The 22041-nt window shown below is 38.8% G+C and overlaps 1 protein-coding gene and 1 long non-coding RNA gene across 2 annotated transcripts; one reads left to right on the forward strand and one right to left on the reverse strand.

Annotated features, from left to right (window-relative positions):
* Positions 1-786: 786 nt before the first annotated feature.
* On the reverse strand, positions 787-19266 carry LOC115508055 (ATP-dependent RNA helicase DDX3X-like). The gene is made up of 17 exons (XM_030306462.3): positions 19083-19266; positions 16257-16317; positions 13546-13593; positions 10816-10945; positions 9550-9705; positions 9372-9471; positions 8475-8610; positions 6877-6962; positions 6526-6624; positions 6279-6439; positions 5850-5994; positions 5601-5745; positions 4837-5018; positions 4642-4759; positions 4115-4268; positions 3464-3597; positions 787-3264 (listed from the first exon to the last, which is right to left on the reverse strand). The coding sequence occupies exons 1-17, from the start codon at positions 19125-19127 to the stop codon at positions 3185-3187; spliced, it is 1980 nt and encodes a 659-aa protein (XP_030162322.1). The 5' UTR covers positions 19128-19266; the 3' UTR covers positions 787-3184.
* Positions 6344-7297, forward strand: LOC115508056. The gene is made up of 2 exons (XR_003966922.1): positions 6344-6430; positions 6885-7297. It is a non-coding gene; the product is annotated as an uncharacterized LOC115508056 (long non-coding RNA).
* Positions 19267-22041: the final 2775 nt, after the last annotated feature.

Consider the following 22041-nt stretch of genomic DNA (forward strand, 5'->3'; position numbering starts at 1 on the left):
CCTCCCCTGCTCTCCCTACACTAGACATATTTTATCTCACAAGTGCAGAGTTGAAAAAGTTAAAAGCTCTGCCTTCATTTATATAAATTTTAAGGACTGCCTTCATTTATATAAATTTTAAGAACTCAAGGATAGTGCTTATTGCCCTCCAGTAATGAGAGATAAGTTCCAAAGGGACAAAAGGCGGAATCACTTTTAAAAAAAATTTCAAAATATTTATTGTAATGTTAACATGTTAAGCTCGTTTAGTTCTTACATTAAATATTGGCTGCCTGCATCAGTATGTGGTAATAATTGAGACACAACCGAACAAACCAAAGTTGGGAGTCTGGGAACCCAAGCCATCTCTGCTACCATTCATCTGTTTCAATTTTTTTCTTTTAAAGTTAATTTCTATATTTTAAATTTCTATAAATTTAAAATAAATTTCCTTTTTTAAAATTAATTTGTGGAGCTTGAACTCACAACTTTGAGAGTTGCAGGCTCTATAAACTGAGCCAGCCAGGTGGTCCCAAATTTATTCTTTATTCTTACATAAATCAATGTAATAAATGCTCTATATAAGCCTTTTACGTGACTTGTAATAAAAAATCCTGCTTCTACATATTCCAATCTCACACCACCTTTATCATTTATTCCAATACCTAAAAAGCATAGCACTGGCTTCATGAAGAGGAGGCATTTCATAAACAGCTTTGATGGTTAACCAAGAAATGATTTCCAATCCTCCAGGCTAACAGTACCATTTCAACATCTCACAATTAAACCACAAATGGCAGCAAAAGATGGTGTTCAACTTTTTATTTTAGTAAAATCAGAATAAACACACCACATGCAGTGCTAGCATCTAAAACTAATACAATAAGCAATTACTAACTTACAGTGACTTGAGGTTCAATGTCTACATTCAGCAAGTTTAAATCCATTCTTATTTACTGAAAATGTTGCTGGATGAAAAAAAACTGAATGTAAAAGTCACTAATTATGGCAACACACAAAGATAACCACATGTATGAGGTTTGCAAATAGGCCAGACAGTCACTAGGAAAACCAAACCAAACAAAACACATAACGAAACAAAACTCACAGAACCTTTGAGAAACATGGACACTTCATATCAATGTTTGGAAGTGTTTCTTCAATATTTTAAGACAAGTATATCAAAACCTTGGCATGTTTTAATTTCAAGTTGCCAATTTTGTCTTCAATTTTGTCAGAAAGTTATAGCTAGCTACATCACCAATGCCGGGTCTGCTTAATTTGACTCAATTGTTTAATAGAACTTAACATTAAAAGCTCACACTACCCCGAAATATATTATTTCACATACGGTGACATTCAACATTCAAGTGCCAGTGTTTTTGTACTGTCTTTTGGTCAAGTTTCTTAAAACTTTCAAAGAATTCACTTTTAGGCTTACAAAAATAAATATTTGTCAAAATGTTCAATAAATATTACACAAACTAGCAGCAAAAAGTATCTAAAATCTGACGTGTGCAAAGTTTTCTTCTCAACTATCATTCCTTGGTCCCCCAAAAAATGTTAGAATCTAGTACTAAACAACCTGTGTTCAACAATCTCCAAGAGACAAAATAAGATTGGAAGTTGAAGGACACGCACACGAGACATATATATAAAATTCTCTGAATGTGCAATAAAATAAGTACTTTGTATAAAGTTATGGGCAAAATGTACAAGAGTCTAAACCTACACTAATTGAAATAGCACCATAACAAATGACCTCAATACTGTCAAGTGCACCTACTTAATGGTTTTTAGAACAAGGCACAATATACTTGAAAATCTATTGCACTTTTAAGAAAATTTTTGCCTGCTTATGCTATCACAAAGTTTAGTTTTTAAAGATCACTGTTCTGGCCATAAAATTAGCACAGAAGTCCATGTGGCAGAAGCATTTTTAGTAGTGGATAATAATCTTTGGCCAAATTTATCATAAAGAGACTATAAATACAATGGAAACCTGTGCAACTAAAATAGACTAAAACTGCACTATATAGGAATAACATCTTATGCAGTTTAGTACCTATCCAACCTGTGTGATCTCAAGGATTTCAGTTTGTTGTTCTTCTGATCTACAAAGTCTACAAGTGTAAGCCATTGTTAACATTTCCAAGCAGCTTAAAGAGAGCAATGTGAATCTGCATTAAAATAAAGCCTGCTGCATAATCTGTCCTGCTCATACATCCTCTTGACCAAAAAACATTAACACTAGCATGCATTAAAAACCAAAATCCAACCAGGTCCATAAAAGACTGGACTTCTATGGTCAACCATTCTAGCATTTCAATTATATTTACGGCAGGCATTAAAATAATCTAATTAGAAGAAATTTCCCTCCAACGCTTTTTTTAATCAAACCTGTAAACTTTTCCTGTAGTACTATGCCCACATTTGCTTAACTTAAAATTAATAACCTAAATATTAAAAGAGAAATTGCTGTATTTATTTCTATTAACTTTGAATAATGCTTTGAAAAATATATAAATGTATTCATTCAAGTCACATCCTGACTGGAATGGCTTATTTTATAACTACAAGATTCTAAGTGCCTATCCAGGATAGAGTGAGCAAGTCGGAACTTTAAACTTAGTACAGTTTGCCACATTAGAAACTAAATCTGCCTTAAGATGTTTTTCTCCCCAGTCTGCAAGAACCAAAAATTCCTAATGCAGGCTACTGTCTGTTTTTCCCTCATTAATATCTGCAGATGAATTGATGATTCCTGTTAAGTTGGATCACACCTGTGTGCCAAGGTTTGATTTTAGCCCAGGTTCAATAAACTTACTTTTTCAAAACAACTGGTATCTTGAGCAATACTAAGCCAACAGGACATCAAAATAATAAGTTGTCTAAAGTTAAAGTCACAGTACATTAACAAACAAATGATCCTCAGCCACAAAATTATAAATGCAATTTGGGGTGAGAATAAGCAGGAGGGGAGTTTTTCCCAACTACAGCAATTAAATCTTCAAACCAACTTCTGAATAAGGCTGCTAATTGTTCCTTTCTTCTTGTGACTTTGAAGCTCCCTTGAATTTTCAGGAGAATCACAGCTGGTAATGTACTGCAAGGTCTTGAAGCTATAAGATACAGTCTGGCTAAGTTACATGTGGTTTCCATATTAGCTTGTTTGAAAGGGTGACTTTATTATTGCAAAGCAGATTCAGTTGCCCCACCAGTCAACCCCCTGGGAGTTATAATTGCCTCCATATCCATCACTGTTGTAGAAGCTTCCATAGCCACCTATTAAGAAATGTGTGAAAAGAAAAGTTAGGTCAGCCATTTTAAGTTTCTTCCTTCTATCTCTTTGAAGCCTAATTTAAAAAACGTTATTGCACTGATTTTGTGTTCTTTGGAAATAAAATTTCTGACAAATTATGCTTTAAGGGTGGAGGGGAGGGGGAAGCACATGCCCAAAGTAAAAAGGAAAAACTAACATTACCTCCACCATATCCTCTGCTGCTGCTGTGACTACCTCCACCACTTCGGCTGCTGTTTGCACGACTACTACCAAAGCTAGAACTGCTGGATCCGCTACTTTGTCGATAGTCTCTGGCACCAAATCCTCCGCTGAATCTAGTATGAAAAGGAAAACATTGTGGGTGGCTTAACAGTATGCAATTCAATTAAAATGACCATTACCAATTTTTCAGTACCAGATTTTCAACTCGATTACCACTGTGGTCAATTCTTGTAACAGCGTTTCCAAAGCCATCAGCAGGTAAGAGCTGACACTTAACTCTTTATCACCATTAGTTTCCTTTCTTTTTTCTCTATATTCTTAAAATAGCTTTTAGATATATATATTTTCAGTATTTATTTGAGAGAGACAGCAGAAGAGCATGAACAGGAAAAGGGCAGAGAGATACAGAATCTCAAGCAGGCTTTGCACTGTCATCACAGAGTCCAATACAGGGCTTGACATCAAGAACCATGAGATCATGACCTGACTAAAATCAAAAGTTGGATGCTTAACTGACTGAGCCACCCAGGCGCCTGTCACCATTTCTAATATCTCTTGCCAAAAGTATGCAAGTAGTGGCAGTGTTTTAGTTAACATGGGATACAACTTCCTGCGCAAAGCAATCTGTACCTCTTCGAGCGTCCACGACTGCTGCCCTTGTAGTGGTGTTCGTAAGCCATGTTTTCTAACCAAGATGGCACTTCTTGTTTAGCTTCAACAAGAAGATCCAACAAATCCTTCGTGATATTTATATTTCTTTCATTAAAGAATGAGGTAGCAAGGCCTATAAGAGTCCAAAAAGTACAGAAAGGTGAGTATTCCATAAAGTAATCTAGTCTTCTCACTTTTGTATGTTAAGCCATAAATAGAACAAAAAAATATGACATTACAATTTGCAATGTAACCAAATTAGATTTAAATGTTTTTAAATTGTTTTCAAGTAAGCTTCATGCCCACCATGGGGCTCAAACTCATGACCTGAGATCAAGAATCACATACTCTACCAACTGAGGCAGCCAAGCGTTCCACCGTTGGAAATTTTAACAGTAATTTTTAGCTGACATCAGATGTCAGCTTCACCTTAAAACTAAGTTCTAGTATTTAAGATTTCATAACAAACTCAAAGTTCTAGTATTTAAGATTTCAAACAAACATACCAAGGTTTCCTACACGTCCTGTACGGCCAATCCGATGCACATATTCCTCAATGTCACTTGGCAAATCAAAATTGATTACGTGTTTCACATTTGAAATGTCTAGTCCTCTCGCTGCCACCTGAAAAATAACTTTTGTTAAAAAAAAAAAAAAAAAAGCAACACTCAAACATGTTTAAATAAAAAATATATACACACAGCTGTAGCCACTAGAATAGGGCTTTTTCCTGAGCGGAACTGGTGAAGGGCCTCCTCTCTATCTCTCTGTGATCGGTCACCATGGATACTGGTACAAGCATATCCTTCATGGTATAAGAAATCCTCCAGAGAATCAGCACCCTTTTTGGTCTCCACAAACACTAAAGTCAGTGAATCCTTTCCTGAAAAATTATATAGAAGGTCTGGTTTACCAATAGCAACTCAGTATCATTACCTGATCCAAGTATTAAGTGACTTAGTTGTCTTTGCACACAGTAAATAAACACACAGAAATAATAAGTATTAACTGCTTAGAAAAGTGAACAGAAAAAAGGTTAGGAGCCAAAGAGATGCAAATACCATTATAAGGCTGTTTTTTTAAAACTAGGTTTCATGCCCAGCGTGGAGCCCAATGTAGGGCTTGAACTTAGGACTCTGAGACCAAGACCTGAGGTAAGATCAACAGTTGGATGCTAGGGGCGCCTGGGTGGCGCAGTCGGTTAAGCGTCCGACTTCAGCCAGGTCACGATCTCGCGGTCCGTGAGTTCGAGCCCCGTGTTGGGCTCTGGGCTGATGGCTCAGAGCCTGGAGCCTGTTTCCGATTCTGTGTCTCCCTCTCTCTCTGCCCCTCCCCCGTTCATGCTCTGTCTCTCTCTGTCCCAAAAATAAACAAACGTTGGAAAAAAAAAAAAAATTAAAAAAAAACAAAACAGTTGGATGCTTAACCCACTGAACCATGCCCCCGCCCTTATTTTTAACTTTACCTGTTGCATTTAAGAGGTCAAGAAGAAATGACCGTTTGTCTACTTCTTCCACCCAAACTACTTTCTGTGTGATGTTCTCAGAGGTAGAGCCAACTCTCCCTACAGCCAGAAAGATATATTCATCCAAAAAATCACGAGCAAGCATCTGCAAAAGGGGGGAAAAAAACTTCTTATACTCTACTTAAAAATGTAAAATTATCTTGAAAATACTTACTTGCAAATGCTCTAAAAATTTTTACCAGACAATACCTGTATTTCCTTAGGGAAAGTAGCACTAAACATCATAGTGTGGCGAATACCCTTTGGTGGCATGGTATCTTGTTCAACTATACGACGTATCTGAGGTTCAAATCCCATATCCAGCATCCTATCTGCTTCATCCAATACTAAGTATCTATTATGAAAAGTACTCATTTTAGAATTTGATGAGAACTGACCACTGAACGTAGTAATATAATATTCATTCTAATATTGGCCTCACAATTTAACACTTGTGAAACCCATACATCCTGTAATATTTAACTGTGTCCCAATGAATAGTACAGGTAAACTGATTTTCAAAAACCATGTTAAAAGTTTAATCACTAAAATTACGTTTTAATGTTAAAACAGTATTTCTGAAACACTACAAAATGACCATCAGTGTAAAAGAAGTCACATTTCATACATAATACATACTTGCAGAAGTCTAATCCAATCTTTCCTCTTTCCATCATATCCACCAGCCGTCCTGGGGTGGCAACTAACAAATGACATCCACGTTCTAAATCTCGAATCTGCTGACCAATATCAGCACCACCATAAACAACACAAGGACGAACTCTTGACCGGTATGAAAACTATAAACAAATAATTAGATGTTCGTAAAAAAAAAAATTATTAGAATGAATGAAAATTAACAATCATCAGTGCAATGCATACTTACTTTTCTGGCTTCCTCATAGATCTGTACAGCCAATTCTCTTGTTGGGGCTAAAACCAAGGATATTGGATATTGTTTACGGCGTCCATATCTTCCGTTTTCCTAAGAAAGGAGTACAATTTATAAATTAAACTCAAGGACCCTGACTCTTGTTCTTTAAAAAAAAAACTCATTACAGTAAAATGACCTCTATAACAGTTTAAGGATTATAACCAAAAATAGGTCTTCAGGAGAAATATATATTGAAAATCAAAAGGAATTAAAATAAAACGTATTTAGCGTTGCCTAGGAAAGTCGTAACGAATATTTATGAAACTTTTTCTAGGACAACTTATTTCATAAGGAAATCTTTACCTTCACAGCCTTCAAAGCCTCGCCTGGACCGTCTCTATAAATTTGACTTAAGATGGGCAACAGAAATGCTGCAGTTTTTCCAGACCCTGTCAAAAAAAACCTTGTATTTCAAATACATTTTCAGTGAAATAAAATTTTCACTGCCCAGTATTTTGAGAAAATAGATTTATAAAATCAAGCAAAGAATGCCAAATGAATTCTGTAATCCATTTTAAACTATGCCAATACTCAATTCTTTACATTTTAAGGTATATGAAAACAATCACCTTGCCTCTCCCATGGCATCAACTTCCACTTCTATATACTATTGGTATGTACAACAGGAGTCCACAAACTTTTTAAGACTTTAACAGTGAAGTCCTTTGTGCACTGGTCTCTACTTTTGCAGAATAAAGCCTTGGTTTTAATTGTGCCAATAAAACTTTGTGTGTTTTTAATTTTTAAGTTTTAAGTAATCTCTATTCCCAAGTAATCTCTGTGCTCAACATAAGGGCTTGAACTCACAATCCTGTGATCAAGAGTTTTTTAAAAGTTCCACAAACTCCACTGGCTGTCAGGCTGGCACCCATCAATAAAACTTTTTTTTTTTAATGAAAAAATTCTTAAACATTTATTGATCTTTGAGAGACAGAGAGTGAGTAGGGCAGTAACAGAGAGAGAGGGAGACACAGAGTCCAAAGCAGGTGCCAGGCTCTGAGCTATCAGCACAGAGTACGATGAGAGGCTAGAACCCAAGAACCACAAGATCATGACCTGAGGCTCAAATGACTGAGCCACCAGGCACACCTCCACCCTGCAATAAAATTTTACTCCTAAAAATAGACACTGGATGGGCATCATTGATTTCAGTTCAGGTTGTGATCCCAGGGTTGTGGGATTGAGCCCTGTGTTGGACTGCACGCTAAGTGTGGAGCATGCTTGGGATGCTCCTCTCTTCCTCTGTCCCTCTCCCCGGCTTGCATGCTCTTAAAAAAAAAAAAAATTAGCAAAAAAATTTCAAAAATAAAATAAAAACACATGCCAGATTTAGCCTAACAGTCACACTTAAGTAAAGAAGAGGTAATCCCTAGGTGGCTCAATTGGTTAAGCGTCCTACTGTAGCTCAGGTCATGACCTCATTGTTTTGGAGTTTGTACCATGCGTCCAGCTTGACAATGACAGTAGGGAGCCACTCTGGATCTTCCATTCTCCCTCTTTTTCTGCCCCTCCCCTACTCTTTCTCTCAAAAATAAACGTTAAAAAAAAAAGTAATCCTTAAAGAAGGAAATATATTACAAATGGCAGTGACTGAAGTTTCCTTTTTCTATATAGAAGTTTAACACACACGGAAAAAGTTCTGCCATCTCTTTTATTACTGTAAAATTCTCATACAGAACTAAACTGCCCCCGTCCAATTCCCAAAATATTGGAGAATGAGAGGCACAATTCCCTTTCCCCACCTATGTTTTTATGGGTCCCAGGCTCTTGACAAGACCTCCCCAAATAATCTTTATCTAACTCCAAATCAGGCTGAACTCAGACCCTCCCTGTACTAAGTACTAGTTTTAGAGCAAGCCCAACTGAGATCTTAGCTTTACTTCTTCATGGAGTCAGTTTACCTGTCTGGGCACAAGCCATCAAGTCTCTTTTTTCTTTGATGATTGGAATGGCATGTTTCTGCACTGGAGTTGGACGAGTATAACGAGTAAGCTCAATGTTTCCCATGATGATTTCTCCCATCTCAACATCGCTGAACTGTCAAAGAAGAAGCAAGTCAAACACGCCATTATCTGTTGCAACTTGTTTTGTACTAATAGGACAACAAAAACAAGTTTTATTTATTGCTGCTTTTGGTTGTGTTTACATATCTGCTATAATCTTAATTTAAAAGTGCTATGGTGGTTTTTAAGACTATATACTTTTGGTTGCACACACTAGTTTTTAAGAAAATAAACTATTAAAAAAAAAGGAAAATAAACTACTTTAGGATTAATATATTTTCACACATTTTGTATTTCAGCATAGTTCATTATGATGACATAAAATCTGAGTCTCTTCAGGGTGCCTGAGTGGCTAAGCATCCAACTCTTGATTTCTGGTCAGGCCATGATCTCATGGTTTGTGGGATTGAGCTCCATGTCAGGCCACTTAAGATTATCTCCCTTTACCTCTCTCCCCCAGTCTCTCTCTCTCTCTCTCTAAAGTAAATAAATAAAAAAATCTCAGTCTCTCCTTTTTTATACCCTAATGAAAAGTTAAAAAAATTTTAAATGTTTATTTTTGAGAGAGACAGCACAGTTGAGGAGGGCAGAGAAGAGGAAGACACAATCTGAGGCAGGCCCCAGGCTCTGAGCTGTCAGCACAGAGCCCAATGTTGGGCTTGAACTCAAAAACCGTGAAATCATGACTTGAGCCGAAGTCAAGGCTTAACCGAATGAGCCACCCAGGCGCCCCAAACTAATGACACTTTTAAATGGTTAACAAAGAACTGTTAAAATGCCAAAAAAACAACTTACACTTTCAATATGTGGAGGACAGTTATTGCCAGTTGCCTCTACTGGAATATCATCATATTTCTCAAAGTTAATTCCAGTATTTCCTCCAGAAAAGAGTTCCCTGTAATCAAATGATCATTACATAGGTTATACTAGATTGTAAGTTTCTTATCAGTCACCACATGTTTCAAAAACTTACTGCTCTAGTCGTTCACTTGGTGGAAGTGGTTTTGACCAATCATCTTCATCTGATCTGTCACACCAACGACTGTGTCCACCGCGTTCAAATTTGCCAAAGCCAGTCCTATCACGACTGCCAATACCATCATAGTCACTCCGTCCACGATCATCAAACCTGAACAGCAAAAGCAAATGATCCAAATATGTTACTTAACCAATACCATAGTATCTCTCTAGATATGTACCGTGTATTAACTGAATTGTTTGGTCACAAGTACCTTTCAAAGATGTCAAAAATTCAACACTGGCAATGTCGTGTATGAAATAAGGCTAATTAATTGTTACGTATAAGTTACATATCTTCAATTAAAAAAAACCCACATTGGGGCGCCTGGGTGGCTCAGTCCGTTAAGCAGCCGACTTCGGCTCAGGTCATGATCTCACGGTCCATGAGATCGAGCCCCTCGTCGGGCTCTGTGCTGACAGCTCAGAGCCTGGAGCCTGTTTCAGATTCTGTGTCTCCCTCTCTCTGACCCTCCCCCGTTCATGCTGTGTCTCTCTCTGTCTCAAAAATAAATAAACGTTAAAAAAAATTTTTTTTTTAAAAAAGAGAAAAAGAAAAAATAAAAAAACCCACATCCACTTTTACCTTATATAAAATTATATACAGCTTCAATCAATGTCTCATATGCTAAGCATTAAGTTTTACAGAACTTACATCCAGAATGCACTTAACACCTTCACTTTAAACGTGATAATCTAAATACACTCACTTACAGAAAAGATAACATCAGTTATCCTAGTTATACGTGAATATAAAATAAAATCCACTAACGTGACACGCTTTTAGAGTTTTATTCTTAGTACTGAAAAACAATACGGGACTGACCACAGACACAAAGCTCTTATGATCATTTCATCATACTTGTGAGGTCATAAACTGTGTTTAAACTGCAGGGATACTACAAAATAATTTAGTAAAAACACAGATCATGTCAAATAGCACATTCTTATTGCATATAATCGGACTCTTCCCTCCTCTTCCCTTATACTATGGGGGTGGAAGGTGGGAATCAAGCTTATTGCATGTAATTTAACAGATTAAATTTAGGGAAAAAACCTTGCATAGCTGACAATAAACCAACATTTTGCTTAAAATTAAGTAACAAAAAGATGGTTTGTGGTTAGGGAAAACACTGTGATTAAAGATCAATAAAAGGACAAAAGAATGAGAATATATGAAACTAAGAGTTGATTCTTAAAACTGTTACTTTCAATAATTTACCTTCCCCTTGGTCCACTTCCACGATCACTGAAGTAACTGGGCTTTCCTCTTGAATCTCGGGATCCAAAACTGCTGTAGGCATCCTTATCTTTACTACAACTCCACCCTGGACTCTCTTTATCATAGAATCCTTCAAAAAAAAGTTAAGGAAAAAAAAAAAAAAGCTGACAGCACTCTTACATGAGTAAGATTATTTGAAAAAATAAGCTCTTCACATACACAGCTTCTCTTTTATTTTATCCTTCTGGAATCAAACATCAATAGAATTACTTTTATCAAAATATAAGATTTAAAATAACTGGTTTCATCAGCAAATAGAATTTTTACTATCTTTAATTCTCTTTTCCACCAGAAATTATCGTGTAAAGCAAAGCCACTTCATCCTCTCAGCAAGGACAGTGAACTTAACGTATATCACATCTAACATAATTTACATGAAATACAAGTATACAATTCTATAGCCACTATCAGAGTAACAATTTATATTCCATTCTTTCAGTGTCTTTCCTATACACCAAAAAGAATGAAACAGCAGCCTATTCCAATAAAATTATTGGAATATAAGGCTGTGGCAAAATACCTTTTTAAAAGTGTAACTGCTTTCAGAGGTATCCCAAGTGCCTCCCCACAATTTTTAACCTCAAAGGCAGTAGCCAAGGAAACTAAGTCAGTAAGCTTTTTAGTTATGCTGCATCTCTAAAAATGAATCTCACAAAGCTCTGCGTTGATAAAACTTAAGATATATACCATATAATGTATATGATACACATTCTGAAATTTCTAACCTAATAAAAGGTTATCTCAGGTAGTCAGAGAAAAGCTTAAATTAAGAAATACACTATATAATTACCAGTAACAATAAATATGTCAGATGCATGAGGACAACTTGGTTGGTAGCCAACAGATACAAATATAACAAGTCAGTGAGTATCTTCAATACATAAAAAAGCAATCTGGTTTGGGGTGCCTTGGGTGGCTCGGTGGGCTGAGTGTCCGACTTTGGCTCAGGTCATGATCTCACAGGTCTGTGAGTTCAAGCCCCGCATCAGGCTCTGTGCTGACAGCTCAGAGCCTGGAGCCTGCTTCAGATTCTGTGTCTCCCTCTCTCTCTGCCCTTCCCCTGCTCATGCTCTGTCTCTCTCTGCCTCAAAAATAAATAAAAAACATTAAAAAAAAAAAAGCAATCTGGCTTAGTTTAACACCATTTAAAGGAGATTCAGTAAATAGAGGGGTGCCTAAGTGACTCAGCCAGTTAAGGTAGGCTTCTTGGTTTCGGCTCAGGTCATTATCTCATGGTTTCATGAGTTTGAGCCCCATGTTGGGCTCCATGCTGACAGTGTGGAGCCTCCTTGGGATTATGTCTCTCTCTCTCTCTCTATGCCCCTGTTCCCCACTTGCACTGCCTTAGTCTCTCTCAAAATAAACAAACTTAAAAACAAAGAATTCAATTTACCGAAATAGCATGGACTTTCACACTGAGGTATTGCCAAAGCTTTGTTTCAGTGCTAACAACAGAAATTTACTTATACTACTGTGAAAACCTAAGTCCAACAGTAAGAGTTTTCAGCTCAGGAAGAGCTAAGTATACCAGGGAAAAAAGAAACTATCATCCTTGCCTAATTTCTACATGGACATACCTCTAAGGCAAGTTACAGACTGATCAAATGGTGACAAGAGTAAACCCACTGGAGTTGAGAACTCAGCTAGATTCAGACATTTCTTTCATGTTTTGAAGCTCCCTAAGTAATGACATTACTTTTGCTCTGCTTTACAGTTAGGGTTAGTTGACCATGGCCTTTATTAGGAAGAAAAAGATGTTTTAAAGTCTCTTCCATTTCTTGCCATGCTGCCATTCTCTTTGAAGCATTTAATATACACTGGATGCAACTCTAGACACATACATTGAGAAATGAATACACATTATGAAATAATTTCTGCAATTTGAAAAGAAAAATCCTATTATTAGCTCTAAGTGACCCTGTGGTTTTATATATACACTTTTATAAACTACAGACGATGTATAAAACCACCCGCCAAATCCATAAGCCAGTTTATTTTCCCTCTCCCCAAATACCTGCCCCATTTACCCACCATCTTTCCTTTTGACTTTTCCTGAGTCTCTTGATAATTTCAGATCATTCATGATAGTGAATATACAACACTCAATATTATCATCCTAACACTATCACTCTACGTGAAATAACTCAGTGCTAAGAGTTATCAGGTGTTTTCAAAACATTTCAGACAAAGCCTTTCAAATGAAGCAGTTGAGGCAAAAAACAAAAACAAAACACAAAAAACAACAACAAATCAGACAACCCTCCATCCTACTGACTGTGCCATAATTGCAATTCTTCAATTGTTAAATACTGTTCAATAGCTCATTTTCAGTGTGGCAACATTTCATGGAGGACTTTATTGTTCTGCAGTTAGTTTTACAAAATAGGGCACATTCTCCTTTCAAACTGAAATTATGTTTTCAACGTTAAAAACAGAGCAATAAAAAGTAGTGAAACTTTGGGCTCAAAGTAAGTCAGAAGAAATGAAATATCCATTACTCAACAGCAGCTGAATGTTTACAAACCTAAGAAGTGTCTGAAAACAGAAGCTTAAGGGCAAAAATGTGTATAATATACTCCTTAAAGTTACACCTCGTGTTTCCCTAGGCTTTGACTAACTTACCTAATGTAAACACAGAAAAGATGGACATAAAGTTGCACAATTACCCACCTTTGGAGGCTTCTCTGTTCCTTAAGTGAGGAGGTATATAGCGTCCTTCTGCAAGAGAAAACTAAAATCATATCCTCAAAGACACAACTTTTTGCAAAAATATCTATTAAAACACTGGTGATGGTCAGTTAAGCACTCAACTCTTGATTTTGGCTCAGGTCATAATTTCACAGTTCACTATGTCTGAGCCATCCAGCAAGCGGGCTCTGTGCTGATGGTGTGGAGCCTGCCTGAATCTCTTTCCTCTCTACCCCTTCCCTATTCTTTTTTTTTTTTTTTTAATTTTTTTTCAACGTTTTTATTTATTTTTGGGACAGACAGAGACAGAGCTCGGAAACAGGCTCCTGGCTCCGAGCCATCAGCCCAGAGCCTGACGCGGGGCTCGAACTCACGGACCGCGAGATCGTGACCTGGCTGAAGTCGGACGCTTAACCGACTGCGCCACCCAGGCGCCCCTACCCCTTCCCTATTCTTATGGGTGCTTGTGTGCTCTCTCAAAAATAAATACACTTGGGAGGGGGTGGGGAGGGGGAGGTAGTAGAGGGGAAAGAAGAAAATAAATACTGGTCCCAGAAGACAAACTTGTATTAATTAATTAATTATGTTTAAATGTTTATTTATTTTTGAGAGACAGAGAGAGACAGAGCATAAGGGAGGGGCAGAGAGAGAAGGAGACAGAATCTGAAGCAGGCTCCAGGCTCTGAGCTGTCAGCACAGAGCCTGATGCAGGGCTTGAACTCATGGAATGTGAGATCATGACCCGAGCCGAAGTCGGATGCTTAACTGACCAAGCCACCCAGGTGCCCCGAAAACAAACTTTTAACACTTCTATTCTCCTGGGGTTCCTGGGTGGCTCAGTGAGTAAAGCATCTTTCACTTTTGGTTTTGGTTCAGGTGGTGGTATCACACTTCCTGGGTTGGACAGCGTCCTTGGAATTTTTCTCTCTCCTCTCTGCCCCTTAACTGCATGCTCTCTCTCCCTTTCTCTCATAAAAACTTGAAGCAAAACAAAGTTCTATTCTCTGAGTTATCTTACAATGGTGGGGAGGGGCACCTGGGTGGCTCAGTTGGTTAAGAATCTAACTTTGGCTCAGGTCATGATTTCACAGTTTGTGAGTTCAAGCCCTGTGTCAGGCTCTGTGCTGACAGCTCAGAGCCTGGAGCCTGCTTTGGATTCTGTGTCTCCTTCTTTTTCTGCCCCTCCCCGACTTGTGCTCTGTCTCTTTGAGTCTCTTAAAAATAAATAAATGTAAAAAAAAACAAACACAAAAAAACACACAACAATGGGGAAATCTAAATAAAAATGGGTAATACCTTACATAACAGTCTTTATCCTAAACCAAAAAGATACAGAAAAGGAAAAGGCAAGGGACAGCAGCATAAATTAGGCAAATTTGGGAACATATTAAGAAAATTTCTCAATACAAATTGGTGGTGCCTGCTGGCTCAGTCAGTGGAGCCATGACTCCTGATCTCAGGGTCTTGTGTTCAAGCCCAACATTGAGCACAGAGCTCTCATACACACAAGCCCCTATTTCAGAAAGTTTTATTAATTACAGCTCTTAACAAGGATAACAGTTACTGTAACAAAAATGACAAGGAAAAAAAGAATATGCAGTAAATTATCCAAAAAGGGCTGTTTCTTTTCTGTAAAAGGAAAACATACTATATAAACAGTTGAAAGCTAAAGAATTCCAAGAAGGAACTGATACTTTTAACCTTGAGCTTCCTAAATTAAGTCAACAGCCTAGTTTGTGATTAAGAAATAAAATGGGGCGCCTGGGTGGCTCAGTCGGTTGAGTGTCCGACTTTGGCTCAGGTCATGATCTTGTGAGTTCGAGCCCCGCGTCGGGCTCTGTGCTGACAGCTCAGAACCTAGAAACCTGCTTCGGATTCTGTGTCTCCCTCTCTCTCTGCCCCAACCCACTCGCATTGTGTGTCTGTCTCTCTCAAAATTAAATAACTGATTTAAAAAATTAGGAAAAAAAAAAAAAAAAGCATTTAACCTACAAAGTCTAAGTCAACCAGGGTTAATATCCAAATTTTAACCAATTCTCTAGCCTTTGGATTTAATTAAGTGTCCCAAATTATCAGTATAATGACATCTTAATAATATGTGTACCAAAGACAGCTAAGTATGTATTAACCAAACATACAGATCTGCTGCCAAATAAACTATCAACTTCTATCTAAAATAGTAAACTCTATCAAGTCTCAAAAAAAAACCCCAAAAATTTAAAAAATAAAACAAAACCCCCACAAAACACCATTTTAAAAGAACTCTTTTCAATTTAATATGGCAGACATTTAAAATTCTAACTACAACCCAGGAATCAGTAGAGCCTAGTGCTACCCTAAAGTCTGTTTCATTATGCATCATTGGTAGCAATAGCTGTAATATCTAAACGTACAGGTTCCCTTTATTAGTTTAACATAGTTCAGGTCAGTTTCACAAGAGGGATGAGTATCCTTCACCTCTTTCATGCCAGAATCCATACTGATCCCAATTCGTTTCCTAAAAATTGGACTATGACATTGCCTTTAACTCAAAAAGAACGAACCAATCTCTTTTATTATACAGATATGCCAAAACACTTAAATATTTATATGGTGAAAAAGGGAAAATTTCAATTTAAAATTAGTAAACACAGTAAGATATTAAGTTCTTAGCAGATTCAAGTAAAAAAGTTTGTTTTTTTTTTTAAACTTACTGCTCGCTGTCCTTCCTCCTCCACTCTGATTATCAGAGTTGTTCAGGTCTAGACCAGCAAACTAGAAGAGAGATATTAACACGTTACATGCTGACACACTACAATAAGGGGGAGAAAATGAAACACAGACAGCACTGCAAAAGACAAATGAGTTCTAAATTCCAGTCCTATTCTGTAGTATTTACTAGCTAGCTTCCCTGTCTGCTTTTAAGCGTGTAAAAAGTGCGGAAAACAAAAGGCAAGACCCAGATGCCAGCAGTATAATCTGTTGATGGTACAAACATGAGGCAGCTGGGTGGCTTGGTTGGGCACTGGACTTCAGTTCAGCTCATGATCTTGCAGTCTGTGGGTTCTAGCCCTGTACTGGCCTCTGTGCTGACAGCTCAGAGCCTGGAGCCTTCTTCAGATTCTGTGTCTCCCTCTTTCTCTGCCCCGCCTCCCCCTCCCCTCCCCTCAAAAAACAAACAAACAAACAAACAAACAAACAAACAAACCAAAAACAAAAAGTTTCCAAGATGGTTCAAACACATGAATCCCAAACAAGTTTTCCCAGCAAAATGCTCTTCAATCACCAAACTAAATTGTTACATCAATTTCTCAAAGTCACTGGTTTCCCATTTTATATTATTTTAAATCTAAATATTCTTTAAACAAAACAATACAAAACCAACCACCTAAAAATTAAACCTGAAAAAATGCTAAGACAAGTTTTAAGATTTCTTAATTTATTCCTAAAACGGTGCAAACGGGTTTAATTTTGGATAATTCCTAAGCAGCAGCAGCACCACCACCACTTAATAGGTGATGAATAATACCGTGTCACTTTGACTCCATCATTTAACTCTAGCTACACTGAAGGCAGTGTTTATTTCTACCATTTCAGAGAGGGGACAAATTCAGGGAGGTTGTTGGTTACAAAGCTATTAAGTGGTACAACTAATATCCAAGGCTTTTTGAAGAAAATTGTCTTTAATTTCAAATTACTACTTGTCCCCTTACCAATGGGTTTCAATACCCCAGAAAAAAAGGTTATTTTGCTTTATCAGGTTTTATGAAACAATAAACTCAGAACTACTTTCAAATAGGAATTACATGTCAAAATAAAATTTAAAAAACACACAAAAAACGAAGCGAAGGCCAGTGTTGCATATTTGCAAAATACACTATGCAATAATTTTTAAACACTATACTGAAAGTCCAAGATGTCACCAATTACACACACCATCAGTTAAGATATTATCACTTTACCAGGCCTAATTTGCTTACTACTAAATGCTAACCGAGAGAACATAGTTTTATCAAAAGTTTAAAGGGAATCCAGCCACAAAGAAAAGGTTACAAATACAATTTTGTTTTTGCTATCGGATTTTCAATTTCCAATGCACTTTTTAACATTATCCAGGCTCACAGCAAATTGCAGTCCTTTACACAAGTGTAACGTTAGGAGCAAACCATCAAATCTCTCCAATATATAGAGAAACAACACGAAATCTGGAATCCATTATTGTCAGTGGGGTTTGTTTCAGAATTTAGCAAGACTTCCCCAAGTATTTTTTTGGTGAACGGTTTATGCCCTAATTCAACTACGTAAAACGTGGAAGACAAAAGACGAGGCAAGCTGTTCACATGAGTCCCCACGACTCACTGGTGATTTTCTCTGGATGAATACCGCTATAATGAAACGGATATTCTTGCCACGGAAAACGAACCTATTACCTCTCACAGATCACGTATCCTTTTCCGCATTCCTAAAATCTCAGACAGGCCCTCGATTTGCCCTAGCTCAATGTCTTTCTCCTCACGCGTATCGAAGTTAGTAACAATAAGCTCATCTGCCCTACCAAACCACTTTTCGAGTTTTTTTTCCAGTCTGCACTCCAACGTCCTATTCCTAACCTATGGACATATAAAACAAAAACAAAAAATCCACATCAATGGCTAAATGGCCATCAGTGACTTTCTGTATTAACTGAAAGAAATATGGCAGTTCCAGACCACTAACCTGAGAAAGAGCTACCCCGCGTCTAATTTCCATTATTTCCGGACACCGGTCAAGGGAAGCACGTGGCGGCCATTCCTCCCTTCCTTCCCCAGTCTCCCTTTCCGGCTTTTCTGCGTCACAAAACTTTCCAGTCCGGAAACACCACCCCGCCATCCTTAGTACTCGGCTGAGATACGCGGCCAATATGGGCCCGCAAAGTAACAAGACAGCCATTTCGTAAAGAGTTTTATAAAGCCAGTCGCCGGTTCAGGTCTTGCAGGCCTGCACCTTCTCTTAGTAGGGTGCACGCTGCACAGCCACGCAGCATGAACAAAGGAGACCGCCGCCATTACCCTGGAAGAAGTTCCATGCCTTCCCCCTGCTCCGTCCCCATTCCCTGGCTACAACCAACTCTTCCCTTATATACCAACGGTATCTCCGGGCCAGAAAAGGTCAACCAGTGAAAACCAAAGCCGTATGACCAAAAAACGTCCCCATTTGCGGACCTCTGTCCAGTTACTACTGAGTGGGTACTCGCACATGCGCGTCTCTGCGACAGCGCGACCACACAATAGCCGCCATTGTGCGCCCGCCGAGTTACAATCCCTTAAACCGAACCCGGGCCAAGTAACAGCTACTACCGACATTAATGTTACACCCTCATCTTCTTCGCTATGGCCAATGGTTTAAGACAGTTGCTTTCCCTCTCCGTTCACAGTTCCCCCACCAAAAACCACCGTGACAGAAGGGAAACGAAAGGCGGCTAGTTACTACTGCGCCACAAGTCACGTTAAACTAGGAAAGAAGTCCACGGAGACAGCACGGGAAGGTTTATTTCGACTTACCTGCTGGTCAAGCTCGAGCGCATTTTCCATCACCACATCACTCATGCCTGAAAGGAAAGGAGAACTCGGAGTTTCCCAACTGTAAGTCTACAGTAGCAGAACAGAAACAGTCTCATAAGAGAACTAAAAGCCCTTTGAAGCACAAGGTTTGACTACAGCCGTAATATAGCCACGACTGTACGTCAGCACGTAAGTCGTACGTCTTCCTCCTCTGCACCACCCCCCCGCCCCGCCCCGCCCCGCCCCCAGCAACCTATTATCAGTACCGTTAGTTCTGCCTCACTAAATCGCGTACGTTTAGTCATAACATCGCGGTATCTTCTAGTCAGACTGGTAGCTAAACGCTTTCATAGTTCGCGAGAGCTTTATTTCCTCGACCTTCCCCCAAAGTCTTGGAATTTTTGGAAGCTAGCGAGAACTCGCCCTCTCCCGCTTTTCAAAAGTTGGGAGATCTTAAACATAGCTTCTGTCTATATCCCTTATGTCACCCTCCCGCCTCCTCACCCTCCTAGTTTCCCTCCGTTTTTCTCTAGCGCTTTCCCTTTCCCTTCCCTTTCAGTTACTGGGATCGTAAAATCTGTTTTAACCATTCCCCACCAGCCTTTGGGAGATTCATCAAAGCCGGAATTAGTTTAAAAGAAGCCCTGAAGCCGAGATATCGAGGGCACCATTTTGTAGAATGGTCAACGATGGGTTGAGTAGAATCTTCTGGCTGGAGGAACGGAAGGAGAGAAGGTGGCCAGACGATCTGCAAAAGGTGGACCGGTCGCGGTCAGCGGAGGGGAAACCGGAGCACGTGCGGGCAGCCGGCTTCCTCCCCGTGTGAGCTTAGGCTGCGGGGGCTTGGCCAGGAACTCAAGGTCCCTCCAGTTTCCTAGCAGCGAGTTTACGCTTCTGGGTCATGCAGCTTCTGCGTCACGTAGTGAGGAAACAATGAAACAATTACACCCTCAATGACGCTGTTGGAAAGCACTTTTGGGGGACCTTGCTTCCCAACCCCCCTCCCCCCGCCCCGTCACTCACATCCCGTTGAGCTTTTCCTCCTTTCCCCAGGGAAATTATAGCCATTTGTGCCGTACTGTTTACCCAATGAAATAGGGCTCCGGAAATTGTGAACTACCCTCCTAAGGTCCAAAAGCCTTCCGGACTGTTTCTCGCTTCACGGAATCAGCCTGATAAAGGAACTGTGAAGTTTGTCTTGAGTTACGTTCAAAGTGACCCTCGGGCCATACTGGGAGGGGGGGGGGGGCGGTAGTAGGATGGGAAATGGAAGGACATGAGCTAGTTGCTGTGTAAAGAATTGCTTCCTTTGGCCGTCCTCTAGATCACTTAGTCCAGATTCAGTACTATAGGCCTCTAAAATGGAAAAACGTGTATCCTGGTTCCCGTGCACCCTTCCGTGCCTTTTAGCGAAAAAGACATATGAAAAGGTTTTGCCCCATCTTCGTAGGTCATTTGCTGCTAGGATTTAAATGGCTCCGTTCTCATTTATCACAAAAAGACGTTCTAAATTTTCCTTTTCAAAACTTAAACGTTCAAAGGTGGTTAGTACAAGTTGCTTTACTGCTTTTTGTTACCTTATAAGCTAAATTTTATAACTTTTTTTATAGGAAATATTTGGTAAGACACTTTTATGATTCTGAAATTAAACAGATCCATGGTATAAATTAAACCTAGTGATCATTATGCTCCAAAGCTATCTAACACAAATAAACATAACACATAGTAACATGTGAAATATCCTGTGCTACCACACTAATAATAAAGGGCTTCCTCATTTAGCTACTAATACAATGTGGTCACAACTCAAGAAAATAAACTGATTTTGGTAATATTAGAAAATACTGAAAATGTGAATTTACCTTGAATTACATACAACATGTGGAGACTAGTAAGAAATACTTTGTATGTAAAGCAGAGTCTGACAAACAGTATTTTCATCCATGTGAATGATCTTTGTAAATAATGGTCCACTGCATTGTAGAACATGTCACATGCCTTGCCCCTGCCTACTCAATGCTAGTAGCCTTTGCCAGTCGCTGTGAGAATCAAACTGCTCACACAGATTTGCAAAATGCTCTCTTGAGAAACAGTAACCATGATGATTTTTAGGGTCTTTCCAACTCTGAGATTTGTGAATTCAAATTAGAGGGCACTGGTGAGGTGTGTTTTGTTCATTTCTTTCTCTGTATCTTTTTATTATTTGACAGAGAGAGAGCTGGGGAGAGGTACACAGGGAGAGAGAGAATCCTAAGTAAGCTGCAAGCTCAGCACAGAGCTGGATGAAAGGCTGGATCCAGCAACTTTGGGATCATGACTTGAGCTGAAATCAAGAGTCAGATGCTCAAACCCACTGAGCTACCCAGGCACCGGCTCCCCTCATTTCCTTTTCATGTTTAGCAGGGCAAACCGGAGTCTGAGTTTGCTCTGCATTCTGACAGCTCTTCTGGCTGTATGTGCTTTAGCAATAATAAGAATAATGACTGAGGCTCTGTGCCTTATCTTACTTCTGAGTAGTGTTAGAGTGTAGATACTGGCATTGGAATACTTAAAAGAGGTTTAAAAAAAATTCAACTAAGTAAATTTGGAAGTTTAATTGGCCTGAGTGATTCATGAATTGGGCAGCATACCATCTAGCAAATATAAAGAAACCCCAAGGAGCTGGACAAGCTTGAAGACTTTTATATGCAGCAGTGGGCAGAAAAATTGAGTGGCTTGTTTCAGGAAAAGTAACCTACCTTTGGGGAAGGCAGGAGTGTGCTGTGCAGCTTACATCAGTTGTACTGATCATGTACTTCCTGATGGACTGGTTTAAGGACACATTCCTGGGAGAGGCTGAAACTTAACAGTTAGGGTAGATATTAGGTCTTGATTTACTGAAGTGTGGCTTAGCAGAAATGACTTCTATTGAGTTTTTTTTCCCTTGCTTTTATAATTTCCCCTTTTTGATTAGAACGCC

This window comes from Lynx canadensis, chromosome Y (assembly GCF_007474595.2).
Source record: "Lynx canadensis isolate LIC74 chromosome Y, mLynCan4.pri.v2, whole genome shotgun sequence".
Lineage (NCBI taxonomy): Eukaryota > Metazoa > Chordata > Mammalia > Carnivora > Felidae > Lynx > Lynx canadensis.

What these genes read in the sequence shown, in the direction of transcription:
- LOC115508055 (XM_030306462.3), bottom strand. Translation starts at nt 19,127, where the DNA reads ATGAGTGATGTGGTGATGGAAAATGCGCTCGAGCTTGACCAGCAG. An exon ending in GGAAGTGGACCAAGGGGAAG is followed by an intron (nt 9,706 to 10,815) that starts GTAAATTATTGA and finishes TTTGCTGTTCAG; the next exon opens with GTTTGATGATCGTGGACGGA. An exon ending in CTTTCCCTAAGGAAATACAG is followed by an intron (nt 5,746 to 5,849) that starts GTATTGTCTGGT and finishes CCCCTTTTGCAG; the next exon opens with ATGCTTGCTCGTGATTTTTT.